This window comes from Microtus pennsylvanicus, chromosome 1 (genome assembly GCF_037038515.1).
Source record: "Microtus pennsylvanicus isolate mMicPen1 chromosome 1, mMicPen1.hap1, whole genome shotgun sequence".
Taxonomy (NCBI): Eukaryota; Metazoa; Chordata; class Mammalia; order Rodentia; family Cricetidae; genus Microtus; species Microtus pennsylvanicus.
Window position 1 is genome coordinate 199,307,330 of NC_134579.1, and position 23,783 is coordinate 199,331,112.

A 23,783-nucleotide genomic window follows, 5' to 3' on the forward strand; every position below is an offset into this window, starting at 1 on the left:
AATAGCATGCCTCCCACCATTCCCAACTCACACCGTGGTGCCCTGCTGTCAGGCACTCAGTACACACAAAATTCAGAACACTCCTGTAAGAATCGTTCAATTGCCCAGTGCTCGATTACATCCTGGGTAAGGCTTTGTATTCAGACAGCATTTATCCACCCATCCACCCACCTACCCTTCTACCCTCCCCCCATCCACCCACCCATCATCCATCTGCCTACCCATCCACCCATCTACCCACCCACCCACCCACCCATCCACCTATCCATCCTGGAGAGAGGATTCTGAAGTGAGCTAGTCCCCCTGGAGACATATATCAATGTGATTTTAAATAGAAAACTGAAGTCAGCCTTCTCTTGCCAGAGATATAGCTGATTAGTTTGACAAGGAGGAATAGTCTTGTCAGTTAGGGAACAGAAGAAGAGTCTCCTCTATTATTTGAATGAGAAAAGAACTGCAACTAGAAATTACATATTTTTGCCTATTCAGATTCATGATAAATATTAGTTGTCAACTTAAAAATGTGGGAATTCCTTGAGAGAGCCTTGAGCAGCAAGATTGCGACTTAACTCATGGACACGTGGTATTGCTTTGCATGCTGAGATCTCCTAATATGTATGATAGACATTATGCAGGGGGCTTGTTCTGGCTGGTTTTGTGTGTCAACTTGACACTAGCTAGAGTCACTAGAGAGGAAGAAAGGAGCCTCAGTTGAGGAAATGCTTCCGTGAGATCCAGCTGTAAGGCATTTTCTCAGTTAGTGATCAATGGGGGAGGGCCCGGCCCAGCCCATGGTGGGTGGTGCCATCTCTGGGCTAGTGGTCTTAGGTTCTAAAAGAAAGGAGGCTGAGCAAGCCATGGGAAGCAAGTCAGTAAGCAGCTCCCCTGCATGGCTTCTGTATCAGCTCCTGCCTCCAGGTTCCTGTTCTGTTTGAGTTCCTGTCCTGGTTTCCTTTGAAGATGAACAGCAATATGGAAGTATAAGCTAAATGAACTCTTTCTTCCCCAATTTTATTTTTGGTCACAGTGTTTCATCACAGCAATAGAAACCCAAATTATGACAGGCGTTAAGGCAAAAAATCAGAAGAGACGTGGCAGAAGGGCACAGACTTCACTGGTGCTGGTATTGTTGCAGGAGGACCATGGTTGGCGCAGTGTTGTGATTGTGTTGTTAAAAGATTTTGGGCTGGTGGCAGACAGAGTGCCTACTGCTCAGCCTTACAACCTGAGTTCCATCCCAGGAACCTACATGGTGAATGCAGAGAATCTGCTCTGGCACGTCGTTCTCTGACCTTCACACGCCTGTGGTGCATGTGTGCATGGACTCACAAATGTCCGTGTACACACACACACACACACACACACACACACACACACACACACAGGCAAAATAGATAAGTGTAAAACAAATGTAAAAAACAATTTTGCACATCAGCTATATAGAAAAAATATTGCTGCTTAACAAACGTAGTGAGAAACTTGGCTGTTGTAATAGGAGCGGCAGACCTCTTCCCGCCGCCTGGCTCCCGGCTAGCTTTACCCGAAATAATTACATGGAAACTGTATTCTTTTAAACACTGCTTGGCCCATTAGCTCTAGCCTCGTATTGGCTAATTCTCACATCTTGATTAACCCATTTCTAATAATCTGTGTAGCACCAGACTTGCCAGGAAGATCCTAACCTTCATCCATCTCGGAGAGGAGAGGCATGGCGTCTGGCTCACTGCCTTCTTCCTCCCAGAATTCTGTTTTGTCTGTTCTACCCATCTAAGGGCTGGCCTATCAAAGACCAAGCAGTTTCTTTATTAATTAATGACCTTCCTCCATCATTTGGCTACTGACAGTCTTGTTCTCTTTTTTAAAAAATTTGCTTTTTGGAGACAGAGCCTCCTTTGGTGGTCCAGTCCGGCTTTAAGCTTGTTCCCATTGTGCATATTCCTCCATAGTGGTAGTGACAGGCCTGTACCACCAAGCTCAACTCTGCAAGATTTTGTGAGAGATGCTGAATTTTCGAGAAAGTCTTAGTGTGCAATTGTATCAATTTATGGAGAGTTTAAAGAATCCCTCACAATATGGGGAAAGGAATAACACAAATCAGCTGAAATGAGACTGTTGGGTGATTGCCTGCATCTTGTAAGGATATATTTTTGTTACCGACAGAGGAACTCATGCTAAAGGCTGAAGGAAGATCACGTCTGCTTTCCGTGTTAAATTTTTAAAACTTTCATTTGTAGAGTTTCCCTAAATCTAGAATTGTTTGTTGATGAAATCCGTTACTCGAGAGTCCCTGTTTAGTAGGAATAAAGGTGACATGAGAAATCCAATTTTATAGGAATTTTATTTCATGAGGTGATTAAATCTCTCAGCAGTCATAAAACAAAACAAAACTCAGGTTTCTAGGGGTTTCCCTGACAGTGACTCCTCACTGTCACTCAGTCTCCCTGAGTAACTCTTTGTCATTCTATTTTTTTTTTTTTTTTTGGTTTTTCGAGACAGGGTTTCTCTGTGGTTTTGGAGCCTGTCCTGGAACTAGCTCTTGTAGACCAGGCTGGTCTCGAACTCACAGAGATCCGCCTGCCTCTGCCTCCCAAGTGCTGGGATTAAAGGCGTGCGCCACCACCGCCCGTTTGTCATTCTATTTTATCACAACTGATTTTAAAGAAAGTTCATTCCTGGGACAGAAATCCAAAGTGAAGCATTTACAACATGCATCCAGTGTGGGCAGCACACATACAATACTGTTTTCTGTGTTGGGGCTGTCCCTAGGGCCTCGTGCCTTCCAGCAATTGCTGTTCCCCCAAGGTGAAGCCCTACCCCCAATATTTAAGGCTTGAAGATTTTTTTTCCCTTTGCAAAAATGAACCTCTAGAGAGGTTTAAGGTAATGTCGGGTCCCCATAAATCTTACACATTCTTTCAAGTGAAGTTTAGGAGCTCTGGAAAGTGAGACAGAGAAGCTATCGACTTGGGCTTCTCATTGCTGACTGGACCCCCAGCAAACACTCAGTGTTTCAGCATCTCACATTTTTACTGTGGATCATTTGAAGGCTACACTTTTAGTTTCAAGGTTTTTTGTTTGCTTTTCCTGGATCTCTGAGTATGGTCAGAGAGTCTCAACTTCCTGTGCTTGGGAAGGGTCTGTTTCCTGTTGGCTTGTTCTTTGTCTATAGACTGATACTATCTTCCAGATGATTAGATGATACTTACTATTTCCTGTGGTATTTTGATGTCTATTCTTTGAACAAATGAGATGATTTAATTTAGAGAGCCCAGAAATCAGGAGAGTACTAGAAGGCATGTGTGTGTTTTATCACGGCGTGTGAAAGGCCACTGAGGTGGAAAGCCCAGAGAAAGAGCAAGTGGGGCTTTGTGTAGGCTTTTGCAGCTATCCCCACTTTCCGGGATGTGTTAAGTTTGTGCTTGTGAAAGAGGCTTTAATAATAAAGTCAGCCCGAGTTCTAAGGCATCCAGCCAGACATTTCTTATAGTCTGCATTTCTTTTCTGAATGCTGGCATTTGGGGAACTCAGGTAGTGCCAGCCAGTTGGTCCCTATTAAATTGCTTCAGAGTGATGTGTTAGGGGGAACAATGCGCTCCTTTTAATGTTAGTGGTTTTCATGATGGCTTGACTGTCTGAATTTATGTATGCATAAAAAGGTGTGTGTGCGTGCGCATGTGTGTGTGTTTATGCGATTTATGTATTTTTGTGTGCACACGTTTGTGATGCCAGAGTCAATGTTGATTATCTTCTTCAGGCACTCTCTAGTTTTTGAGAGATGGGGTCTCTCACTTAATTCAGAACTTAGTTAATTTTGCTCGATTGTCGGGGTAGCTAGGCCCTGGGTTCCCATCTCTGCTTCCCCAGGACTGGGATTACAGGCATACCACCATGCCTGATTTTTCACAGGGGTACTGACATTCTGAACTTAGTCCTGATTGTTTTGTGGCCAGCACTTGACCTATCAGCTAGCCCCCTAGCTGCTCATTGCAAAGTTCTACAAAGAGACATTTTATTACACACTTGAGCTGGTGAAGTGAAAACACTTTTAAACCATGCAGACTTTATTGGTCTGGTTGATTTTTTTTTTTCCACTTTTCTTCTGGATCGCAGCGATAAAATTCTAGGCCAGGCAGCATCAAAGGCTCTTGGATTTGTATGAACGTGTCAGGAGTGTTTCAGAAGAGCAAAATATTTAGAAGAATTTGGAAGAGCAGCTGTAAGGAGTTTAACACATTTTTTTTTCTCCTAAGTCAGCCCCGTGCTTTTTCCCCTAATGGAGAAAGGTCACCAATGATGAGATTTGCTAAGACAGCCAAGGCTTTCAGAAGAGAATTCTAAAATTCCTGTGTAATGAAAACAGTGGTTTAAGCTAAGAACCCTGGAAGAATGCATGGTTGAGCAGGTGGATCAGCCCTATGTTGTTCTCACCCCTTCAGTCAGTATGGGATCAATCTAATTAGATGCGAGTTAGGTTGGATTCTTGAACATTCCTTTTGAGGAATTAAACCAATCGATTGGTTTTATGATGAAGAAAACTATAATAGACTGAAACTGTTCCCAATGTTTTCTAACATTTATTTGTGAGTGTGTGTGTGTGTGTGTGTGTGTGTGTGTGTGTGTGATGTGTATGTGGATGCCTATGAAGTCCAGAAGACGGCATTGGATCCCCTGAAGCTGGAGTTATAGTTAGTTGTGAGCTGCCCAGTGTGGTTGCTGGGAATTGAACCTAGGTCATCTGGAAGAGCAGTAAGTGCTCTTAGCTGCTGAATCATCTCTCCAGTTCCCTAGTTTTCTCCTTGTATTTGTATTAATTAAGTGTGTGTGTGTGTGTGTGTGTGTGTGTGCGCGCGCGCGTGTATGTGGGCCATGATGTGCATATAGGGAGTCTAGTTTCTCCTTCTATTACATAGGTCCAAGGAATCAAACTCAGACCATGTGACTTGGCAATAAGCTCCTTTACCCGTTGAGGCGTCTTCCTGGCTTAGTTTGTGACTATTACAGGTTTTTGTTTTTCTGTGGAAATGGATTTGATTCTGGGTTCCGAGGCTTGCAAGGCAATCACTCTACCAGAGACTACATCCCCAGAGAGGAAGGTTCTGTGTAATGTTCCAGGGAGGTGAAGGATAGATGAGAACAGTATGACAGTTTTTTTCATTGTTTCTGAGTCTCTTTTGCTGGTGAGGAATTTGGGCCAGGATTATTTAGTAAATTGTGACGTGGAGGGCAGTTATTGTACTAGCAATGGCTCTACGTTTGTTTCCTTTAAAAGGCGTTTTATTTCACATGTGTGTGTATGCTTGTATGTGTGCACACACGTGTGCATATGTGTGTGGTGTTAGTATGTGTATATGAATACAGGTGTCCAAGGAGGCCAAAATCACATGCTCCCTTGGAGATGGGCAGTTTTGAGCTGTTCAACATGGGTGTTGTGAATCCATTCCAGTCCTCTGGAAAGACCTATTCCTCATGTTTTACATTTTTCATCTTCTGATTGAAAAGCTACAGGTTACTTCTTGTTCATTTACTGAATCTTTGTAGATCATGGAGTGCGAGAGGGGTCAACTTATAGGTATATTAAATGCAAATCTTTTCTTACCTCCTCTAATTGTCTTAGGTAATGTCTTAGGGTTTGTATTGCTGTGAAGAAACACCATGACAACTCCTATAAAGGAAACATTTCATTAATTACGATGGCAGCTTACAGTTTCCGAGGTTCAGTCCATTTTCATCATGATGGGGAACAGGGCAGTGTGCAGGCACACTTGGTGCTGGAGCTGAGAGTGCTACATCTTGCAGGAAGGAGACTGACTGGCACAGTGAGAGAAACTTGAGCAAAAGAGACCTCAAAGCCCGCCCCCACGATGACACACTTCCTCCAACAAGGCCACACCTCTTAATAGTGCCTCTCTCTTTGGGGGCCATTTTCTTTCAAAGCACCATAGGTAAATAACTAAAAAAGAATGTTTGTATATTTTGGGGGTGTTTTTGAGCATCTGGATCTTATCTTTTATGGCCAAACACTCCATTTCATATCAGGTACTGAGGTATATATAGATGTTGATTTGACTAAATGTTATAGGCTGTGTTAGAAGAAACACTGTTCTACTTTTATAGCTCTTTATGTAAAATTTTATTGTGAATCTTGATTTAATTCTATAATTAATTGATGATATAGAAAGATAAAGAGGTAGGTAATCCTTTATTTGGCCAACCTATGAAGGAAAAACTGTGTCTTATTAGAAACTTTAATTACACCCCATCACCCACCCATCTGGGTATTGGAACCAGAGCCTTGGCTGTGCTGGGCACATGGGATACCACTGGGCCATATTTCTAGGCTTACTACATTTGTGAAAGTTAAAACTTTGAAATATGTTAAGTAACAAAATGTGGTTATATATATGTTAGTGTTTTCCTCATTTTTATTGTTAAGGATTCTTAAATCATGTAAACATTTTGAAAGTAAGAGAAAGTTTATTTCTGGACTTTATTTCTTATAGTCCTAAAGGATAGTGGATACAACAAAAAACTTAAAACTAAACCTTCTTTGGAGTCATGGAACAAGTTATTAGGGTTTTTTCTTGTTATTAGGATTTTTAAGTGCCCTAAACACAGATGTCTAAAATTGAATCCGTTTCAGCTAGGCTTACGTCGTTTCCGTTTGCAGGTAGATGTATCCCATATAGCCTTGTACACTGGCTATGCTGTCAGCTCTGTCCCTCTGGGATTTTATGGTAAAGGATGGAACACTGTGTCTGTGTAAGCAAGTCTCCTTGGTTAATGACTCTGTGGCATTGATCAGATAATGTATAAGGCTGAAGTAAGGGCTGATTGCTGTCTTCCTCATTCTTTCTGGGAAGGAGGTCACCTTCCAGTGCCATTAACATCAAGTTTCTTAGAGAGCAGTGTCCTTTGATACTCTTGTTCCATTGGTGCCTTGCTCTCCAGTTTCCTTTATGGATCTGTAAACGTACACCTTCTTTCTAGAGTTGTTATATTTATCACAGGAACAGCCTTTTAATTATAAATTATGCTTCTGTATTGGTTACTTCTCTACTGCTGTGACAAAACCCCATGACCAAAGCAACTTATAAAGAAAGCATTTAATTTGAGAGTCAGTTCCAGAGGGTTGCAATTCATAACTATTATGGCGGGGACCATGGCAACAGGCTGGCATGGTGCTGGAGCTGTAGTTAAAAACTTACATTCTAATCTCCTAACTGGAAGCAGAGAGAGGTAACTGAGACTAGGCTGGTGTGGGCTTTTGAAACCAAAAGATCATTTCTCAGTGACACACCTCCTCCAACAAGGCCATACCTCTGAATCCTTCCCAACAGTTTCACTAACTGTGGACTAAGTATTTCAACATATACCCCTTATGACCATTTTCATTCAAATTGCTACATCTTCCATAAGTCAGTAGAATACAAATTTACCAAAAGCTTAGGTATTAGCCAGTTGTCTATATCTATGAAGTAAAGTTAAAGACACCATGAACAAAAACAAGTTGGCTTACATATTCTGGGTCACTGTCCATGGAGCCAGAAGTTAAATAGGAACTTGGAACCAGGAACTGAACTAAAAGCCATGAGGGAATGCTGCTAACTGGCTTGCTCAGTTTGTTTTTTTTTTTTTTTATATCCTCCATAACTGGCTGCTGGGGGTGGTACTATCCATAGTGGGTTGGGCCTTCCAACATCAATCATTAATGAAGAAACTGCCCTACAGACTTGTGAATAGACCAGTCTGATAGAAGCATTTCCTGTCATTTTCTCTACTGAGGTTCCTCTTTCCAGATAACTGTAGCTTGTTCAAGTTGATAAAAATATCAACCAGAACAGCTTACAGGAGAAAAAGTTTATGTGGCCTCATAGATCTGAAGATTCTAGTTTACAACTGAGTAGTTATACCATCCTTGTGACGATGATACCAGATGTCTTAGTTACTTTTCTACCACTGTGACAAAGCACTATGACCAAGGCGACTTACGAGAGAAAGTATGTAATCTGAAGCTCACAGTTTCAGAGGGTTCGAGTGCATGGCCATCACAGCAGGAAACGTGGGATCAGACAGCAGACAACAGGCATGGTTTCTCAGCAGTAGCTGAGAGCTTCCATCTGACTTATCAGCCCCAAGGGGGCGGGGTGGGTGGGTAGCTAGAGTGGCATAGATTTTTAATTCCTCAAAGGCTGCCCCTATTGCACAACCACCTTTAACAAGGCCACACCCCCAATCCTTCCCAAATCATTCCACCAACTGGGGACCAAGAATTCAAATTCATTAACGTATGGAAGCCACTCTCATTCAAACCTCCACACCAAGGTTTCTCTGAAAATTTCACTTACCAGCACAACCCCTTACAATACAGTTAATATTTATTTCTACCCGACAGAAAAGGACTTTGAAGCTGGATGACCCTGTGATAGTTGGCTCAGAGTCACAGAAGGAGTGGACGGGGATGTGGTTTCTTTGGCCATTGGGCACTTTGTTTTTGCAGCTGCTGTACCGGGTGGTCTTTTTTGCATACTTCCTTCACTCTGCTCATTTTTAAGGAGTTTGAGGTGCTCCACCTGCTTGAAGTTTGCTTGCCTTGCACAGTGAATTTGGAATGAAAACCAAAGAAGTCGAAAATGTTTTAAAATCCTTCTAGTTTCTCTGCTTGTCAGAATGTTGGTCTCGGGGGCTGGAGAGATGGCTTAGTGGTGAAAAGCACATGCCGCTCTCGCAGAAGTGAGTTCACACAGCACCCACGTGGTGGCCATAATCCCTTGAATCTCCAGCGGTAGAGGATCAGATGCCCTCCTCTGGATTCCTTGGTCACGTGCACTCACCACATATAGACACACACACGTATCTAAACATAATAAAATTAAATATTAACATATTTATAAAGTTTAAAACCTCTATGACTCCATGTTGGTATTTCGGGGGGCAGGGGAAGAATTAGAGAACTGACTAGAAATCTTACCCCTTTTGTTTTTGAAGGGGTAGGACTTCTGAAGAAGGGATAGTTATGAACTCTTAAGTTCGTATTGGGTAACTTTTGGGGGGACAGGTTGGTCTAGCTTTATTGTCTGAAAGGGTTTTTGTTGGTGTTCTGTTTTGTGTGGGTCTGTGGAAGAATTGGGGTCACTCCAGAATGAATTCTGATGCAGCAGCAGCAGCGGGGGACCTGCTTTTTGTGAACTGACTGCCCATTGCTTCGTAAAAGGCCTTTTTAATTTTTACACAATTTACACCGTAGCAAGTCCAAAACCTCTTAACTGGAGTTCCTTGAAGGAACCAAATGCTCAAGAATTCTTAGTCATGAGGCCTCTTGGTTTTCCAGGTCCTCTCATAACATGTTTTATAAGAATCAAACACATCAGAAATAGTATTAGTGACAAAAGGTAGCGTCACAGAAGGCAGATCAAAGCCTAGGTTGTAACACCCAGAATCCAAGCCAGAAGCCATGCCGCTACGCTACAGGTTTATTTGTCTTCCAATTCCAGGTTACAGTCCGTTATTGTGGGGGTTCAGGCAGTAGCTTTAAGCAGCTGCACAGATCCACCTTCAAGAGCAAAGGGAGAACTAACGCTTGCATGTCTGCTGTTCGTTTGCTGTCCCCAATTTTGTGCCGTCTAGTACCCCAGCCTGGATGATACCACTCTTCGACCATGCAGTTAGCACAGTCAAGATAATTCCCCACCCCACACATCCACCTGACCCCTCACGGAGACTCTCTTCACGGTGATCCTTGAGTATAGCACGCTGATACTCAAAACCAACCACCATGCATGTTAACATGTTTATTGTGTTTGACGATGTACTTAAAATGCATCTGAAATTGTCACATGCATAGTTGTGAAGTAGAGTCTAGATTGTACTACACAAGCCTGGATTTCATAACTGGGTGTGATCTACCTGGGTTTAGTGGGCACAACCTGGTCCCTTGGGTGAGGTAACCGAGTCTCACTTTCCTGTAGACACCAGGCCCATCTGTGGGTTCATTGTCAGCTGCCTCCTTTGCTTCACGCTGTATAAATGTCTATTTTAAGCTCCCCAGGAAGGAGAAGGTTGTATTTATCACATCCTCCAGCTGAATAAATGCTCATCTTTTCTCGTTTTCTCTTTCTCTCCTGTAGATGAGCACAATGATGTTCAGAAGAAAACCTTTACCAAATGGATAAACGCTCGATTTTCAAAGGTAACTGAGACTTCAATGGATTTTTTACTGCATTGTTTGTGCCTCCTTCTGACTCATGTCCAGGCAGCTAAAAAAGATGACCAGTTCCCTTAGCATGGTTAACCATTAAACTCAGGCAGCCTTTCTGCCCCGTGCAGCGGTGATGGCGCACGATAAAGCGATAGCTGAGGATGCATAATGGGAGAGTGATGGTCGTTGACAGTTTCATATTCCCAAATAACATAGATTCTCTCAGGACACCGACAGGTTACCTAATGAAGTTGGCATTTAAATATGCACATTTATAAAAAGGTATGGATATCTGTTTACCCCGTGGAACCATGTTACTGTTTTGTAGTATCAAAGGGGACTTTAGTCTCATCTATTTGTCCTGGGGTGTCCGTAGTTCCTCCAGGGGAGCAGAGGTTACTGACAGTGTGCAGCAGGCTGGGTTGTGCTCTCCCAGAAGCTGCAAAGTCTTGTTGTGTTTAGAGAAAGGATCAAAAGCGGGATGATCCTGGAAGCTTCCTCTGTAGATTGCTGCCAGCAAGAAGTCAAAGCCTAGAAGGAAACTACGCAAGACACAATGAGGATGTGAATATGAAGAGGGAGAATTTCGGACAGGACCACAGACTTCATCCATGTTGTTTCCCTTCCTTAGCTGGGTTTAATCTGCAGGTGGATAGAGAGGATGCAGCACTCTTGTAGGTTGCAAGATTTCCATGGATTCCTATGCAGCTTAACTCTGGCTGGGCTGGGAAAGGTTGCATTCCCATTTCTGTGCAGCCTCATTGGGTAATCCTGATGTTAGTGTGTTGGTTAGTCTGTCTGTCTATCTATCTATCTATCTATCTATCTATCTATCTATCTATCTATCTATCTATCTATCATCTATCTATCTTCTATCTATCTTGTGTATACACACAGAGTCCTATTGAAGAAAATACACTTATTTATTTTTCTTCTTGTTGTGTCTTTTAACAAATATTCCAATGAACTCTGAAATATTATTTTGTGTGTTTGCTGGCTCCTTTCACTCAGGGATCCCATGGTGAGAAATCCAAACAGACGTCCATGGCATCTTCTGCCATTTAGGAATTTACGTCTTGTTGGACATTACATTCCTGGCTCCCTCCCTATCCAGAGTGTCAATCGGATAACAGGTGCCATCTTGTTTAGTCTTACACCTGCCTTCATCCTGGATTTGCTCACTCTTCATCCTCACTGACACCTTCCTTTGCTAAGTCACTATTATGTATATTACTTGTCAAAGTTGTAAAACTTGGAAAAATATTAACAGATAACCTTGTTTGGCTTAACCAGCTAGACTGACTCTACCTTCTATTACTTGTTAATTTAATTTCTCCTTCTCCCCTTCTTCCCGCTCACCATCATTACTATTATCATCATCATTATGATTATTTTGAGACAGGGTCTCCTGTATCTCAGGCTGGCCTCACACTTGCTATGTAGGTAAGGATGACCTTGAACTTCAACATAAATGCCACTGCACCTCATTTGCGAGGGACTGTGGTTTGGAACTAAATCTTTATGCATGGTAGGCAAGAGTCTTATCAATGTAGCCCATCCTCAGTCTGGCATTTTGTTATTTATAAGCTACTTTACAGCTCTATAAATTGTAGAAAATAGATGATACACGTTCTTCTCATCCATAAAGATGAAAATTAGCTGGAAAGAAATTGATTATTACCCGTAGAGCAGTTTATGCATTTTTGCACATATATTTAATTCTTTTTCTCTGCCTGCAGACTTGGAGCTCTATGAAATCTCTTTTGAACTGATTAAGGTGCTGTGTGTTTTCCTCCAGGAAAATACGCTAGGAAAGTCTTTACCCCAGGCTAGCGCTATATTTTGCTTAAGCATTATCACTCCATCTTCTTGGAATATTGTCTTTAAACATGTGGAGCACATTTAGCAGCCACGAGCTGTTTTCCCTCTGTTCTTTTCCTCTCCTCCTTTCTAGTTTTCCTGAAGCTGACATGATCTCCGAGGCCTGGTTGCCTTTTTCTTTTATAGGGTATTCCTTTGTTAATTGCACTTTAAAACATTGGAATTGTCTGGATTTAAGATGTGTAGTGTGAATTTTGATCTCTGTTGTCTTTTCAGGCCCTTGGCATTATACGTCCCTACATTTACTCCTAATTTTTCGTGCTTTGCAGCTGCCTCCTCATTGTGTTATAGTCCCACTGTCTGTGTCTCCAACTTGGTGGCCTCCTATGGCTTTGTGCATGCTTCCTTACCCATCTCGTTCTAGCTCCTGGTCCTCCTTCTTGCCTGAGCTGAAATGTCATAGTACTAAATACCTTTTCTGAGCTCACAGATGTGGGTCGATATGTTCCATATACTCAAAGTGTTGCCATTTCCGTTAGCTATAATTCAAATAGGTGCACATATCCATTACCAGATAATGCAAAGCTCCATGAAGAACTTGTTTCCTTATCCCTCTCTCTCTGCCTTTCTCTCCTCTTCTCTCCCTCCGTCCCTTTTCCTTCCTATCTCTCTGTCTTTCTTTCTCTCTGTCTCTCTCTCCTTTTCTCTGCCTCCTTCTATGCCTTCCCCCTCCTTTCCTTTCTCTCTCTCCCTTCCTATTTTTCCTTTCTTTTCTTTTTCTTTTTCTTTTTTGGAGACAGAGTTTCTCCATATAGCCCTGGCTGTCCTAGAATACACTATTTAGGCCAGGCTGGCCTCTAACTCACTGAAATTTGCCTGCCTCTGCCACCTGAGTTTCGGGGTTAAAAATGAGTGCACCATCATGCCCAGCCTGAGGGATTATTTTTTTTCAATGTGCACAACTTTTTTTTTTTTCTTTTTCTTTTTCAAGACAGCGTTTCTCTGTGTAACAACCGTGTCTGTCCTGGAACTCTCAGAGATTCACCTGCCTCTGCCTCCCAAGAGCTGGGACTGAAGACGTGCACCACCACACCTGGCTTATCTTTTAACATTTAATGAGCATCCACTGAATATTAATTGGTTTATTAAATAAATGAGTGACAATAACACAGACATATATTTAATATGCCAAAAACCATATATTCAGAAAACAGAGACAGTTCTATTGGAAAGAAAAGAACAACATTATGAATGCAAAATACCTTAAGTTGTATTATTTCATGAAAATAGATACAATAGGTTGAAATTTTTACATATTTATTTACTAAAAGTGAAAGCCAGGGTTGGAGACCTGGGCTAGAAGTTAAGAGCACATGCTGCTCTTCCAGAGGTCCCAGGTTTGATCCCCAGAACCACATGGTTACTCAATACTATCTGTAAGTCCAGCTCCATGGGATCCGACCGTAGGCACCACAGCATGTATGGACACACATTTGGCGCACAGAACCCCCCCCCCCCACGAAATAAAAGAAGTAAATGTAAAAAATAAACAAGTCCAGCTATGCAAACTTTCTTTTCAATTCTTCAACACCGGAATAATTGTTAAAAAGCCACTTGGCTCTTATACATGCCATTCATTTCTTTTTTGTTCAATAGAATTCTTCAAAAATTATTCATTTATATATTTTATGTACATGAGAATTTTGTTTGCATGTCCATCTGCACAGCAAAAGAGGGCATTGGGTTTCATGGGGCTACAATTATAGATTGCTATGACCTGCCATATAGGTGCTGGAAATTGAACTTAGGACCTCTGGAAGAACGGCCAGTGCTCAACCATCTCTCCATCCCTTAGTAGACTTCTTGATCTTGACATTTAACTAGTTAATTCATAGCAAATGAAGCAGACTTAAAGCTTAAAGTTGGTTCAGTTGTTTCCTTGGTCAGAGACAAAGGGCTTGATCACATTGAACAATATGGGTCTAAAACGATCTTTTACTAAGAACTACGCATGGCTATACAGACACTAAAAAAAAATCACTCACCAGAGGACATTCTATCTGTATGTTTTATGTCTGTATCTGGTCATAGGCAAATGTCTGACTATATTATATATGTATATAGCTACAAGTCTTTGTCAATACACTACTGGGTCTCAATGTTTCAGAGCCTGGGGACCCTGAGAAACAACACACACTGAGTAGCCATGGTCTGGAGTTGTGAGAGGTGAAGAACCCAGGAGAAAGTGGGTGCTTAAAGGGTTCAGAAACACTTGTTCCTGGGTGTACCATTCCTGTTTTATGATCTCAAACAAACTGTGAGACAGTTTTAAAAGTAACCATCTTTGGGCTGGGGAAATGGCTCAGAGGTTAAGAGCATTGCCTACTCTTCCAAAGGTCCTGAGTTCAATTCCCGGCAACCACATGGTGGCTCACAACCATCTGTAATGATCTCTGGTGCCCTCTTCACAGAATATTGTATACATAATAAATAAATTTTAAAAAGTAACCATCATTTACCCTTTGCCCCATTATACCCCCTCAGTCATTATTACCTGTCTCGTATTGTCCAGAAGTATTGTCGCATCAATGGGGAAAATGTACATTATGACTGCTTAGGAATGTTAAAGGAAACCCACGAGGTACCATTTCCTTGGGAAATCTCTGCTCTCTGCCACACACTTCCAAATGGAAACAAGTCACATTAGACTGTGGCTCCGTTTGTAAAATGCAGCGTTTTGGACTCTGGCTTTTGCAGACTCATTTGCATGTGGGCTCTCCCTAGGGAGGCCGCGAAGCTGTTGGGAAATTTGTCCTGACTTTGAGCCTGCATTTTCTTTGGCCCTCTTTCAGAGCTGCTCATCTGGCAGAGCGGTGAGGCTACAAATTATGGACGCTCCTTCATCAGGGTTGTTACGGGGAGAATATGCAAACTGGAAAATGCAGAACATTATGCGTGTTTCTGCTTTTCTCCTTTTCAAAGACAATTTCCCATAAGTTGCAATTCCAGACTTGAAATTTTTATGGCCTGAACATGAGGCAGGCTGTGAGGCGTTTATCCCAGATAAATATGTAGGCGTTGCTGCTCACGTGCGGTCACCATTCATACGAAGGGACAGGGATGCATGTCTATGTGCTGTGTTCTGCTCTTTGAATCTTGGCAGTCAGTAGTCATATACATAGGAGGCAGAAAAGAAGATGCTTCAGAGTGTGTGGTCATGGCTGGGATCACTGTTTCCCTCTTGTACATGGGCTATCTCCTGTGAGTCTTGTGAGGACCGCTGCAGGCTTCCTAGAACCTGTTACTTTATACCAACACAGCTAATTATTTTAAGAGCTCTACATACTTCTTAAAAAGAAATTTCAGTTTTTTACCAATTCTCCAATACCAATGAAAGTAGTAAACATAAAATACACTCGGTATTCATGATTGCCATCTTTAAAATACTTTGGACTGGGAGGTGGTGGTGCAGGCCTTTAATCCGCAGCACGGAATGCAGAGGCAGGTGGATGTCTATGAGTTTGAGGCCAGCACGGTCCACAAGAGCTAGTTCTAGGACAGGTTGCAAAGCTACAGAGAAACCCTGTCTCGGGGGTGGGGGTGACGGTGGGGAAGATACTCTGTTAGTGCAGTTTTTCTTCCTTCCTTCCTTCCTTCCTTCCTTCCTTCCTTCCTTCCTTCCTTCCTCCCTCCCTCCCTCCCTCCCTCCCTCCCTCCCTCCCTTCATTCCTCCTCTTTCTCTCTCTTTCTGCCTGAATTCTAATTGATTTTTATAAATTAAAAATTAGGTTTCTTTTATTTAGTGTGTGTCTGTGTGTTTATGTGCTCACATGACGTTGCCTGAGAGTGTGCTGATCAGAAGACATCATGTGGAATCAGTTCTCTCCATTGATCATATGGGTCCTGTGACTGAATACAGGTTGTCAGCCTTGGCGAACATGCCTTTGGATAAAGGCATTTGAGCTGCTAGCTAGCCCCATTTCTCCGTGTAACAGTCTTAGCTGTCCTGGAACTTGCTTTGTAGCCCAGGCTGACCTTGAACTCACAGAGTTCTACCTGCCTCTGCCTCCCTCGTGCTGGGATTAAAGGAGTGTGTTATCACTGCTGGACTCCATTTGATATTTGTCAAATGTTGTATTCTCATTTATGTATGTGTTCGTTTGTTTGTTAAGGGTGTGCGCTCCCCACCGCTGGGCCCATATGACGTTTTTAAAAACCACATTCTCATTTCTTGGTTTATTGTGTGAGAGCACAGCCTGTCATGCGCCTGTGTGCGTTTGTCCGTGTTCTGGTCACAGAACTCACAGTTCCTCAAGAGACTCACTGTTGACTAAACCTATATTTCATTTGGATAAGGCCCGCCCCATGTGATGATTACCTGTCATTCACCCTATGACTCTGTATGCCTGTAGACAAGACTCATCTGCCTGGTGCTGTTCTCGAAAATTACAAGTGTCAGGAGGCTGCAGGGGCTAGTTCAGATTTCCAGCTTCTCTAGTAAACAGGAAGTTCTGCCAAACAGCGACTCTTAATTCCTATGTGGTCATGCTGGGCTGGCGTAGGGCCTGGAGCATCTGCTGACTCTCCGTGTGTGAGAGATACTCACCAGACACGCTTCACTTCATCGTCTCTTCCCGGTGTGAGAGAGCCCAATAGACATGTTTCCCTCCATTCTATCATCCCATGTGTGATAGCCCAGTAGACATGCTTTACTCCTTTATCATCATGTATGTTAGAGCCCAGTAGACATGCTTCACTGCTATGTCATCACGTGTGTTATGAGCCCAGTAGTCATGTTTCACATCTACGTGAAGCTTTCTCTTAACACCTGGCTCTCCCTCTCCTCTTGTTTGACCATGATTGTTGGCTTCTTTGCTCGCACAGTTTTAAATCTAGTTGCAGCCATGTCCCAGGAGCTAGCATCGATGTTAGGTTCCTCTAATAAAACAGTGAACCTAGCCAGGACTCATGTTGAGACTGTTCTAAGAAGTACTGGTGGAAGGGCGGTGAGAGTGAGGGCCAGTCCCGGTGGGTTCCAGTGGGTCACTCCAGGCCTTACAGCACCTGTCATCATGCTGTTTTGCTATTTTCTTTAAAAGAAAAGTGGGAGCCTGCAGAAATGGCTCAGTGCTTAAGAACTCTGACTCCTCGGCCAGAGCCCTCAGTCTTGGTTCCCAGCACTCACAACACAGCTCACAACCAATTCCAGGAGCTATGATGCCCTCATCTGGCCTCTGTGGGTACTGCACATATATGGTTCACATACCACATCAAGGCAGACACCCATCTGCATAGAGTTAAAATATAGTTTTAAAAAGCAAAATGGAACACAACTTTATCTTCTCTTTAAGTTCAAGACTGTTCTTCTGCACCCTTTTCTGCTCATTGGGAAGCAATTAAAAAGGCCTCTTCTGAACGGGGAGGGTGATGTGAACTTGGCCTTTCACCAGGGCTAAGGCACAAAGGAGGTATTCACCAAGTATTTGTCTGATTGAATTATTCAGCTGCATGTTCTCTGCCAGAGAAGTTACTGCAAGTCAGGCCTTGCACAGATTTAAATGGTCAAGATGAATCAGTTTTTATTTTTATTAAAAGATGACTTTTGACTTTTCTAGACCTTTTCCCAGAGCCGATGTTTACGGCCCACAGCATAAAAACACCAGGAATGCTTTCCAGTGTGCTGCTGGGAAATGCATGTCTCAGTTCAGTACAGGATAGAGATCGGTCTCATCGCTCTGGGGATTTACTATCCATCTACATCTACAGCCTCTGTATCTACATTTGCATCTCTCTGTTTCTCATCCCAGCAACTGCTCCTCACTTCCCTGTTCATCACAGTTCTGTGCCTCGTAATATTAGTTCGCTCAAATGCTGAGACCATGGAATTGGAGCCAGGTGTTATGGGATCAAATCCTGGTTCCGTTACACACTTGTTATGCTATCTTTATATCTCACTTTATTCACTTATAAAATGAATATTCTCTTTAGAACACCATTAGAAAGAAAGAATGCATATTAAATAATGACTGTAGATCTGTATCGTTCTTAGAATTAACCTGTGCACACAGTGAGTGTTGGCTACTACTGTCTTAGAACATTTCACTATTCTTCTGCCTGTTTTTGTATAGTCTTTACATTAAAATTATGCTTATATTTTTTAGGTGGTTAGGAATGAGCAGAATATTATTTTATAATTTATGGAAATTATATGGAATTTGGATTTCAGTATCCATGAAAATTAAGACAAAGTTGCTATTCTAGTTGGCTCACCCGTTCTTGCATTATGAGTGACTGTTTTCACATTGCAACAGGAAATTGAGTAGTTTCAAAAGAGACCACACAGCCAGCAATGGCTAAAGTCTGTACTGCCTTGTCCTATAATTTATACAAGCACAGTTCTGATCCCATGTGAAGAGCGCTATATACAAGCTACTTTTACTTTCTAGGTTGGGAGGGGACATGTTCTCTTATTTTTATGGAACATTTGTATTTGTATTTTTTCAGGACTCTTTAGTGTTTTATAGTGACAAGCCATGTGCATGGTGGGTGTGATATATATATATATATATATATATATATATATATATATATATATATATATATAGAGAGAGAGAGAGAGAGAGAGAGAGAGAGAGAGAGAGAGGGAGAGAAGTTTTTTTTTTCTTGTAGTGCTGGGGATTGAATCCTGAGCATTGTATCTGCTACGCAAATCCCTTATTTTGCTGGGCTCTTGGACTGGTTTTGAACTTTCTATGCAGACCTCAAACTTGCAATTCCCCTGACTCAGCCTCTTGAATGCTGGGATTGTAAATGCATGCCATGGGTGTATGTATAAATTTTTTCCAGTGCATTTTCAGTGTGTTATATTGATAAAAAATACGCATACAGGTGCCGAATTTCTAACTCTCACGACAGAACCTTTTCCAGTGGAGTTAAATGTCTTTAAAATGACCAAAGACACCAACTAAGAAGCCGCTCAGTCTGTAGAGCGAGTTCTAGACTAGTGAGACTTTTCCTCAAAACAAAACAAAAATGGAAACAAAAGCGAAAAGTTGCCAGAAGGAGAAGAAGCAGCTGCCTTACGTGGTGCTTCCGTTGTTCAGGGAAGCTCATTTCCATCGTCTTCTAAGGCAGTGGTGTAGTGAGCAGTACGCAGAAGAGCAGGTGAACAGCACACCTGTGTGCAAAGGCCAGTGATGAACTAGTCTCAGGGAGAAGAGTTTAATGTGTTTCATCTTTCAGATTCTAGGCGTGGGTGGAGACTAGTACCGTTGTTTAAAGACGGAAGACATGCTGGCAGAAAACTTGTCTGGCCCTTAGCTGAGGGGTGCTAGTGCTGGGACCTGGATCCAGGGCTCAAGAGCTCAGCACAGCACAGAAGCACCTTTTAATTGAGGAGGTCATGTGTAAGTTCGGAACCACAGATTTTGATGGCTTCCCGGTGAGAGTCTAGGCACTTCACTCTGTCCCCGGGGAGCTAGAGCATGAATCTAAATTGGTCTTAATATAGAGGTAAGTGCTGAAAGATCAGAGAAGCAGAGTAGCCAGCCACTAGAGTTCTTAGCTCTTCAAATGCTCAGATCAGAGCGGCAAGATCCTGTTCCTAGGAATCCTCAGACTGAATGCGGTGAGCGTGTCTTTTCCTGTGTTATAATCCTCTCTCCACCCAGCCTTATCCCTTACTGTCTCCACCTCTCTAGTGCTGGGATTAAAGGCATGTGACTCCCAAATACAGGGATTAAAGGTGTGAGCCACTATTGCCTCGCTGTTTCTCTTTTAGACTGGACCAAAGTCGTGTAGCCCAGGGTGGCCTTGAACTCGTAGAGATCCGTCTGCTTCTGCCTCCCTAGTGCTGGGATTAAAGGTGTATGCCACCACTGCCTGGCCTTTATGGCTAACTAGTGGCTAGCTCCACACTCTGATCTTCAGGCAATCTTTATTTGTTACAGGACAAACAAAATATCACCACAGGGAGCCCTATCACCCTCCTTGTCTGCCTTCCTGCAGGGATTTGGAGCTCCTTCGTTGAGAGCTGACAGTGTACGCCAATAATGTCATCACTGCTTATGCTGTGTGAACATCGGGAAAGGGGTACATGCTCACGACATACTCCATATGGTTTGTCATCAGTGTTAATTTGAAATTGGGAAACAGAAGAGAGAAATTGAGCTGTTGTTGATGTAAGCCTACATTTAGGCTCATGAGGCCTTGCGTGAGTGATTGGCTTCTACAGGGACAGGACTGTCTTCATCTTTTTTCTAACAGAATACTCTAGAGGGGACTTTTTTAAAAAAAAAACCAACAACACGATTTTCGATTGCTTCTTTGGAAATTTCACACCATGCACCCCAATCCCACTCATTTCCCAGCCCTTCCATATCTGCCCTTCAGAGGGAGCCTTTCTTAAACTTGTTGCTAATAAATCAACTGTCTGGATGTGAGGTAGCAAAGAGAGTGTGCCATTAATGCCACCTTTTAGAAGTCTTCGTTTGCAATGGAGCATTCATGGCTTCTGGGTGAAACACAGGTGTGCTCTTGTGTCCTATTCTTATGTGAATTGTTTTTGAATGGGAAAGGTTCCCACAGGTCATCATTTCTGTGAATTTGGGGATGAGAAGGTCTTCCATAAGTTCTCTTGGATATTGTTGAAATTTTATGGCTCTTTAGGAAAAAGATTTATTTTTATTTTATGTGTCTGAATGTTTTGCCTGCATATATGCATGTACACTCGGTGTGTGCCTGCTGTTTGAAGAGGCCAGAAGCAGGTGTTAGATTCTACAGAACTGGAGTTGTGTATAGTTGTAAGTCACTGTGTAGGTGCTGGGAACTGAACCTGGGTCCTCTGCAAGAGCAACCAGTATTCTTACATGCAGAGCCATCTCTCCAGCCTCAGCAGTACTTTTTATAGCAAGAGAAAACAGCTTGTGATATAACTGATAATAGAGATTGATTAACCATTTGAGTTTTTTTTTAAGATTTATTTATTATGTATACAACATTCTGCCTCTGCCCGCATGCCAGAGGAGGGCACCAGATGTCAGTACAGATGGTTGTGAGCCACCATGTGGTTGCTGGGAATTGAACTCAGGACCTCTGGAAAAGCAGCCAGTGCTCTTAACCTCTGAGCCATCTCTGCAGCCCCCATTTGAGTTTTTAAGAAACAGTTAAGAGCGTAAAGACCAGGTAACATGGCTCACATCTTTGGCTAGTACATAGCACAGCCTGTTTGTGTATAAGGGCATTAATAGTCATCCGTAATTATGTCTGATATGAAGAAAATCCTTGCATTTGCTTATTTTATAAGCCTTTTCATGGTGTTTTGTCGGTATTTTGGAAAGTGGCTTTGAGTTGGTGGAGGTTAGTGGATGAAACTCATCCTGTTTCCTGGACCTTACCTGATTGATGTCTTTGTTCCTTTGCTGCCTTAAGACCTGAGCAGGCACCGAGTTCTTTGGTGGCTGGGCTGCCCTCTGGGAAGTGAGAGTGGGGTTAGGAGGGGAGCCTTGAGGCCAGGCAGCTAGCAAGGGCTTGTCTGCCCTCTGCTTTGATGGTAGGAGTTGCGAGTCTTCAGCTTTTATTGCTTCTGGAAAGTGGCTTCTGTGTCCTGCCAATCTGCGTGTTCTGTAATCAGCAGAGATAATCTCCATCCCTGTCGCAGTGGCAGCCTGGAGAGTGAGCTGAGTTTCGGAGATAGGACCAACTCACTCACTGTTTCTGTAATGGGCCATACCTTCCCTCTCCAAGCCTATGAGCTTTTAAGACACATGCTAAGAATCCTTAGTTGATAGCTGTTTAAAGACAAGGAGGGAGTCAGTAGGTGGGGTACGGAGGGAATGCAGTGTTTCCCTTCCCTTTTTATCTCAAGCTTAGAGTCTTGCTTCATATGGAAGATGTACTTTATAAAGTGAGAAGTAAAAGATACAGTTATTGAATATGAAATATCTATGACTGGCAGGAAGGACTTTTAGTTCTTAATATTTCATATAAAGGAGAAACATCATAGAAGACCATTACAGATATATTACATCATGCTTTGCGACTTTTTAGTACATTCTCACATATCATTATACTTTCTGATATTTAAAAGAAAATCTTTAAAAGGTGTCTTAAGGGAGGTTAGGTAACTGAGCTAGTCTCTTCACGTAGTTCTTGGTGAAACTGGGTTTGAAACCGAGGCTTCTGATTTTCTGAACAGAATCCACCTTCTTTTAAAGTCTTCACCCTGCCACAGGAAGGCCAGATCTGTGGACTGGGGTTTCCCTGTGTATTTATCAGGGAGGGATGATACTGCTTGTCTATCTTAAGAGCTCTGTAAGTTTTGACAGCCTAAGCACTGGACTGGGATTGAACAAAGCCAAAAGTATTGTAAGAACATGTGGAATTCCTTTTGTTTTTAATTTTATTACATTTATATATTTATTAGCATGCACTTACACATGAATGTCCACCCCACACTCAGGCCACGGTTCACCTGTGGAGTTCACTAGACTGCCTGTGGGAGTTTACTCTTTCCACTATGGGTGCCTGGGACTTGAACTTGGGCCATCACAGCCAGCAGCAGCAAGTGCATTTGCTTCTTGAACCATTTCACCAGCCCCAGCACATGGGATTTCTGATTCTGAAGTAACCATTATTTGACTTCTTCTTTATTGCAGAGCGGGAAACCACCCATCAGTGATATGTTCTCAGACCTCAAAGATGGGAGAAAGCTCTTGGATCTTCTGGAAGGCCTCACAGGGACATCACTGGTGAGAGGACACTTCTGTTTTTTCTCAGACAGGGTCTTGTGTACTTCAGGCTGGTCTCAGACTAACTGTGTAACCGAGGATGACCTTGAGCTTCTGAGGCTCTGTCTCTTCTCCTGAGTACTGAGTTTGCAGGTGTGTGTGCCACCATACCAGGCTTGGGCCCTGCTGAGATTGGAATTCAGGGCTCCGTGCATGCTAGCACCTGAGCTACTCCAGCCTGTAAAGGAGGACATCTTTGAGAATGAGGTTGATGGAACATCTCTAGTCGTTATTGATATCTGAAGACCCACTGTGGGTACTGAGTCGTGAAGGCAAATGGAAAGCAGAACTTTATATACAATGCTCCTCTAACTCATGGTTGGATAGGGTGGTGTGTAGCTTTTCTTCAGGGCTCTATTTTCATCAAATATAAAGTCACTACAGATGTTTATTGCCCCGAGACTGCCTGTATTTGGGGACTTAAAATAAAAGGGGGGAATGGATTCATAAAGAGAAGATTATGCTTTCAGATGTCAGAATGTAGAGACAGCCTCATTTAATTGTAATTTAATAAGCAATTAAGAAATAGTTGTTCCAGTCTCTCTCTCTCTCTCTCTCTCTCTCTCTCTCTCTCTCTCTCTCTCTCTCTCTCTCTCTCTCTCTCTCTCTCTCTCGTTCTGCCTGCAAGCCTGAAGAGGGCACCAGATCTCATTACAGATGGTTATGAGCCACCATGTGCTTTCTGGGAATTGAACTCAGGACCTCTGGAAAAGCAGCCAGTGCTCTTAACCGCTGAGCCATCTCTCCAGCCCTCAGACATTATTATTTCTATTCCGGGTTTCAGCATTTTCTCCATGTTTCTTTTTTTCATCACAGCTAGATCTGTCACTCTGTGTGTAAGGCTCTCTGTCCCACTGGTGGCAGTGTCTCTTATGTCTTCACTAGTGGTGACAGTATTTTACACTAGCGACAGTATTTCTATAAAGTCATAGAGAGACTCACCGCTGAAGATGAGATTTTATTCCCTTGCCATAGCCTGA

The 23,783-nt window shown here is 42.7% G+C and overlaps 1 protein-coding gene across 5 annotated transcripts in view; it reads left to right on the plus strand.

Annotated features, from left to right (window-relative positions):
• The window catches only part of Utrn (utrophin), a 506,130-nt gene that overhangs the window by 104,734 nt on the left and 377,613 nt on the right, over nt 1–23,783 (plus strand). For all 5 annotated transcript variants that reach the window (XM_075948903.1, XM_075948906.1, XM_075948904.1 and 2 more), the window contains 2 exons: nt 10,125–10,186; nt 22,672–22,764. In XM_075948903.1, coding sequence (XP_075805018.1) covers nt 10,125–10,186; nt 22,672–22,764 — 155 coding nt within the window. The remainder of the gene's footprint in view (nt 1–10,124; nt 10,187–22,671; nt 22,765–23,783) is intronic.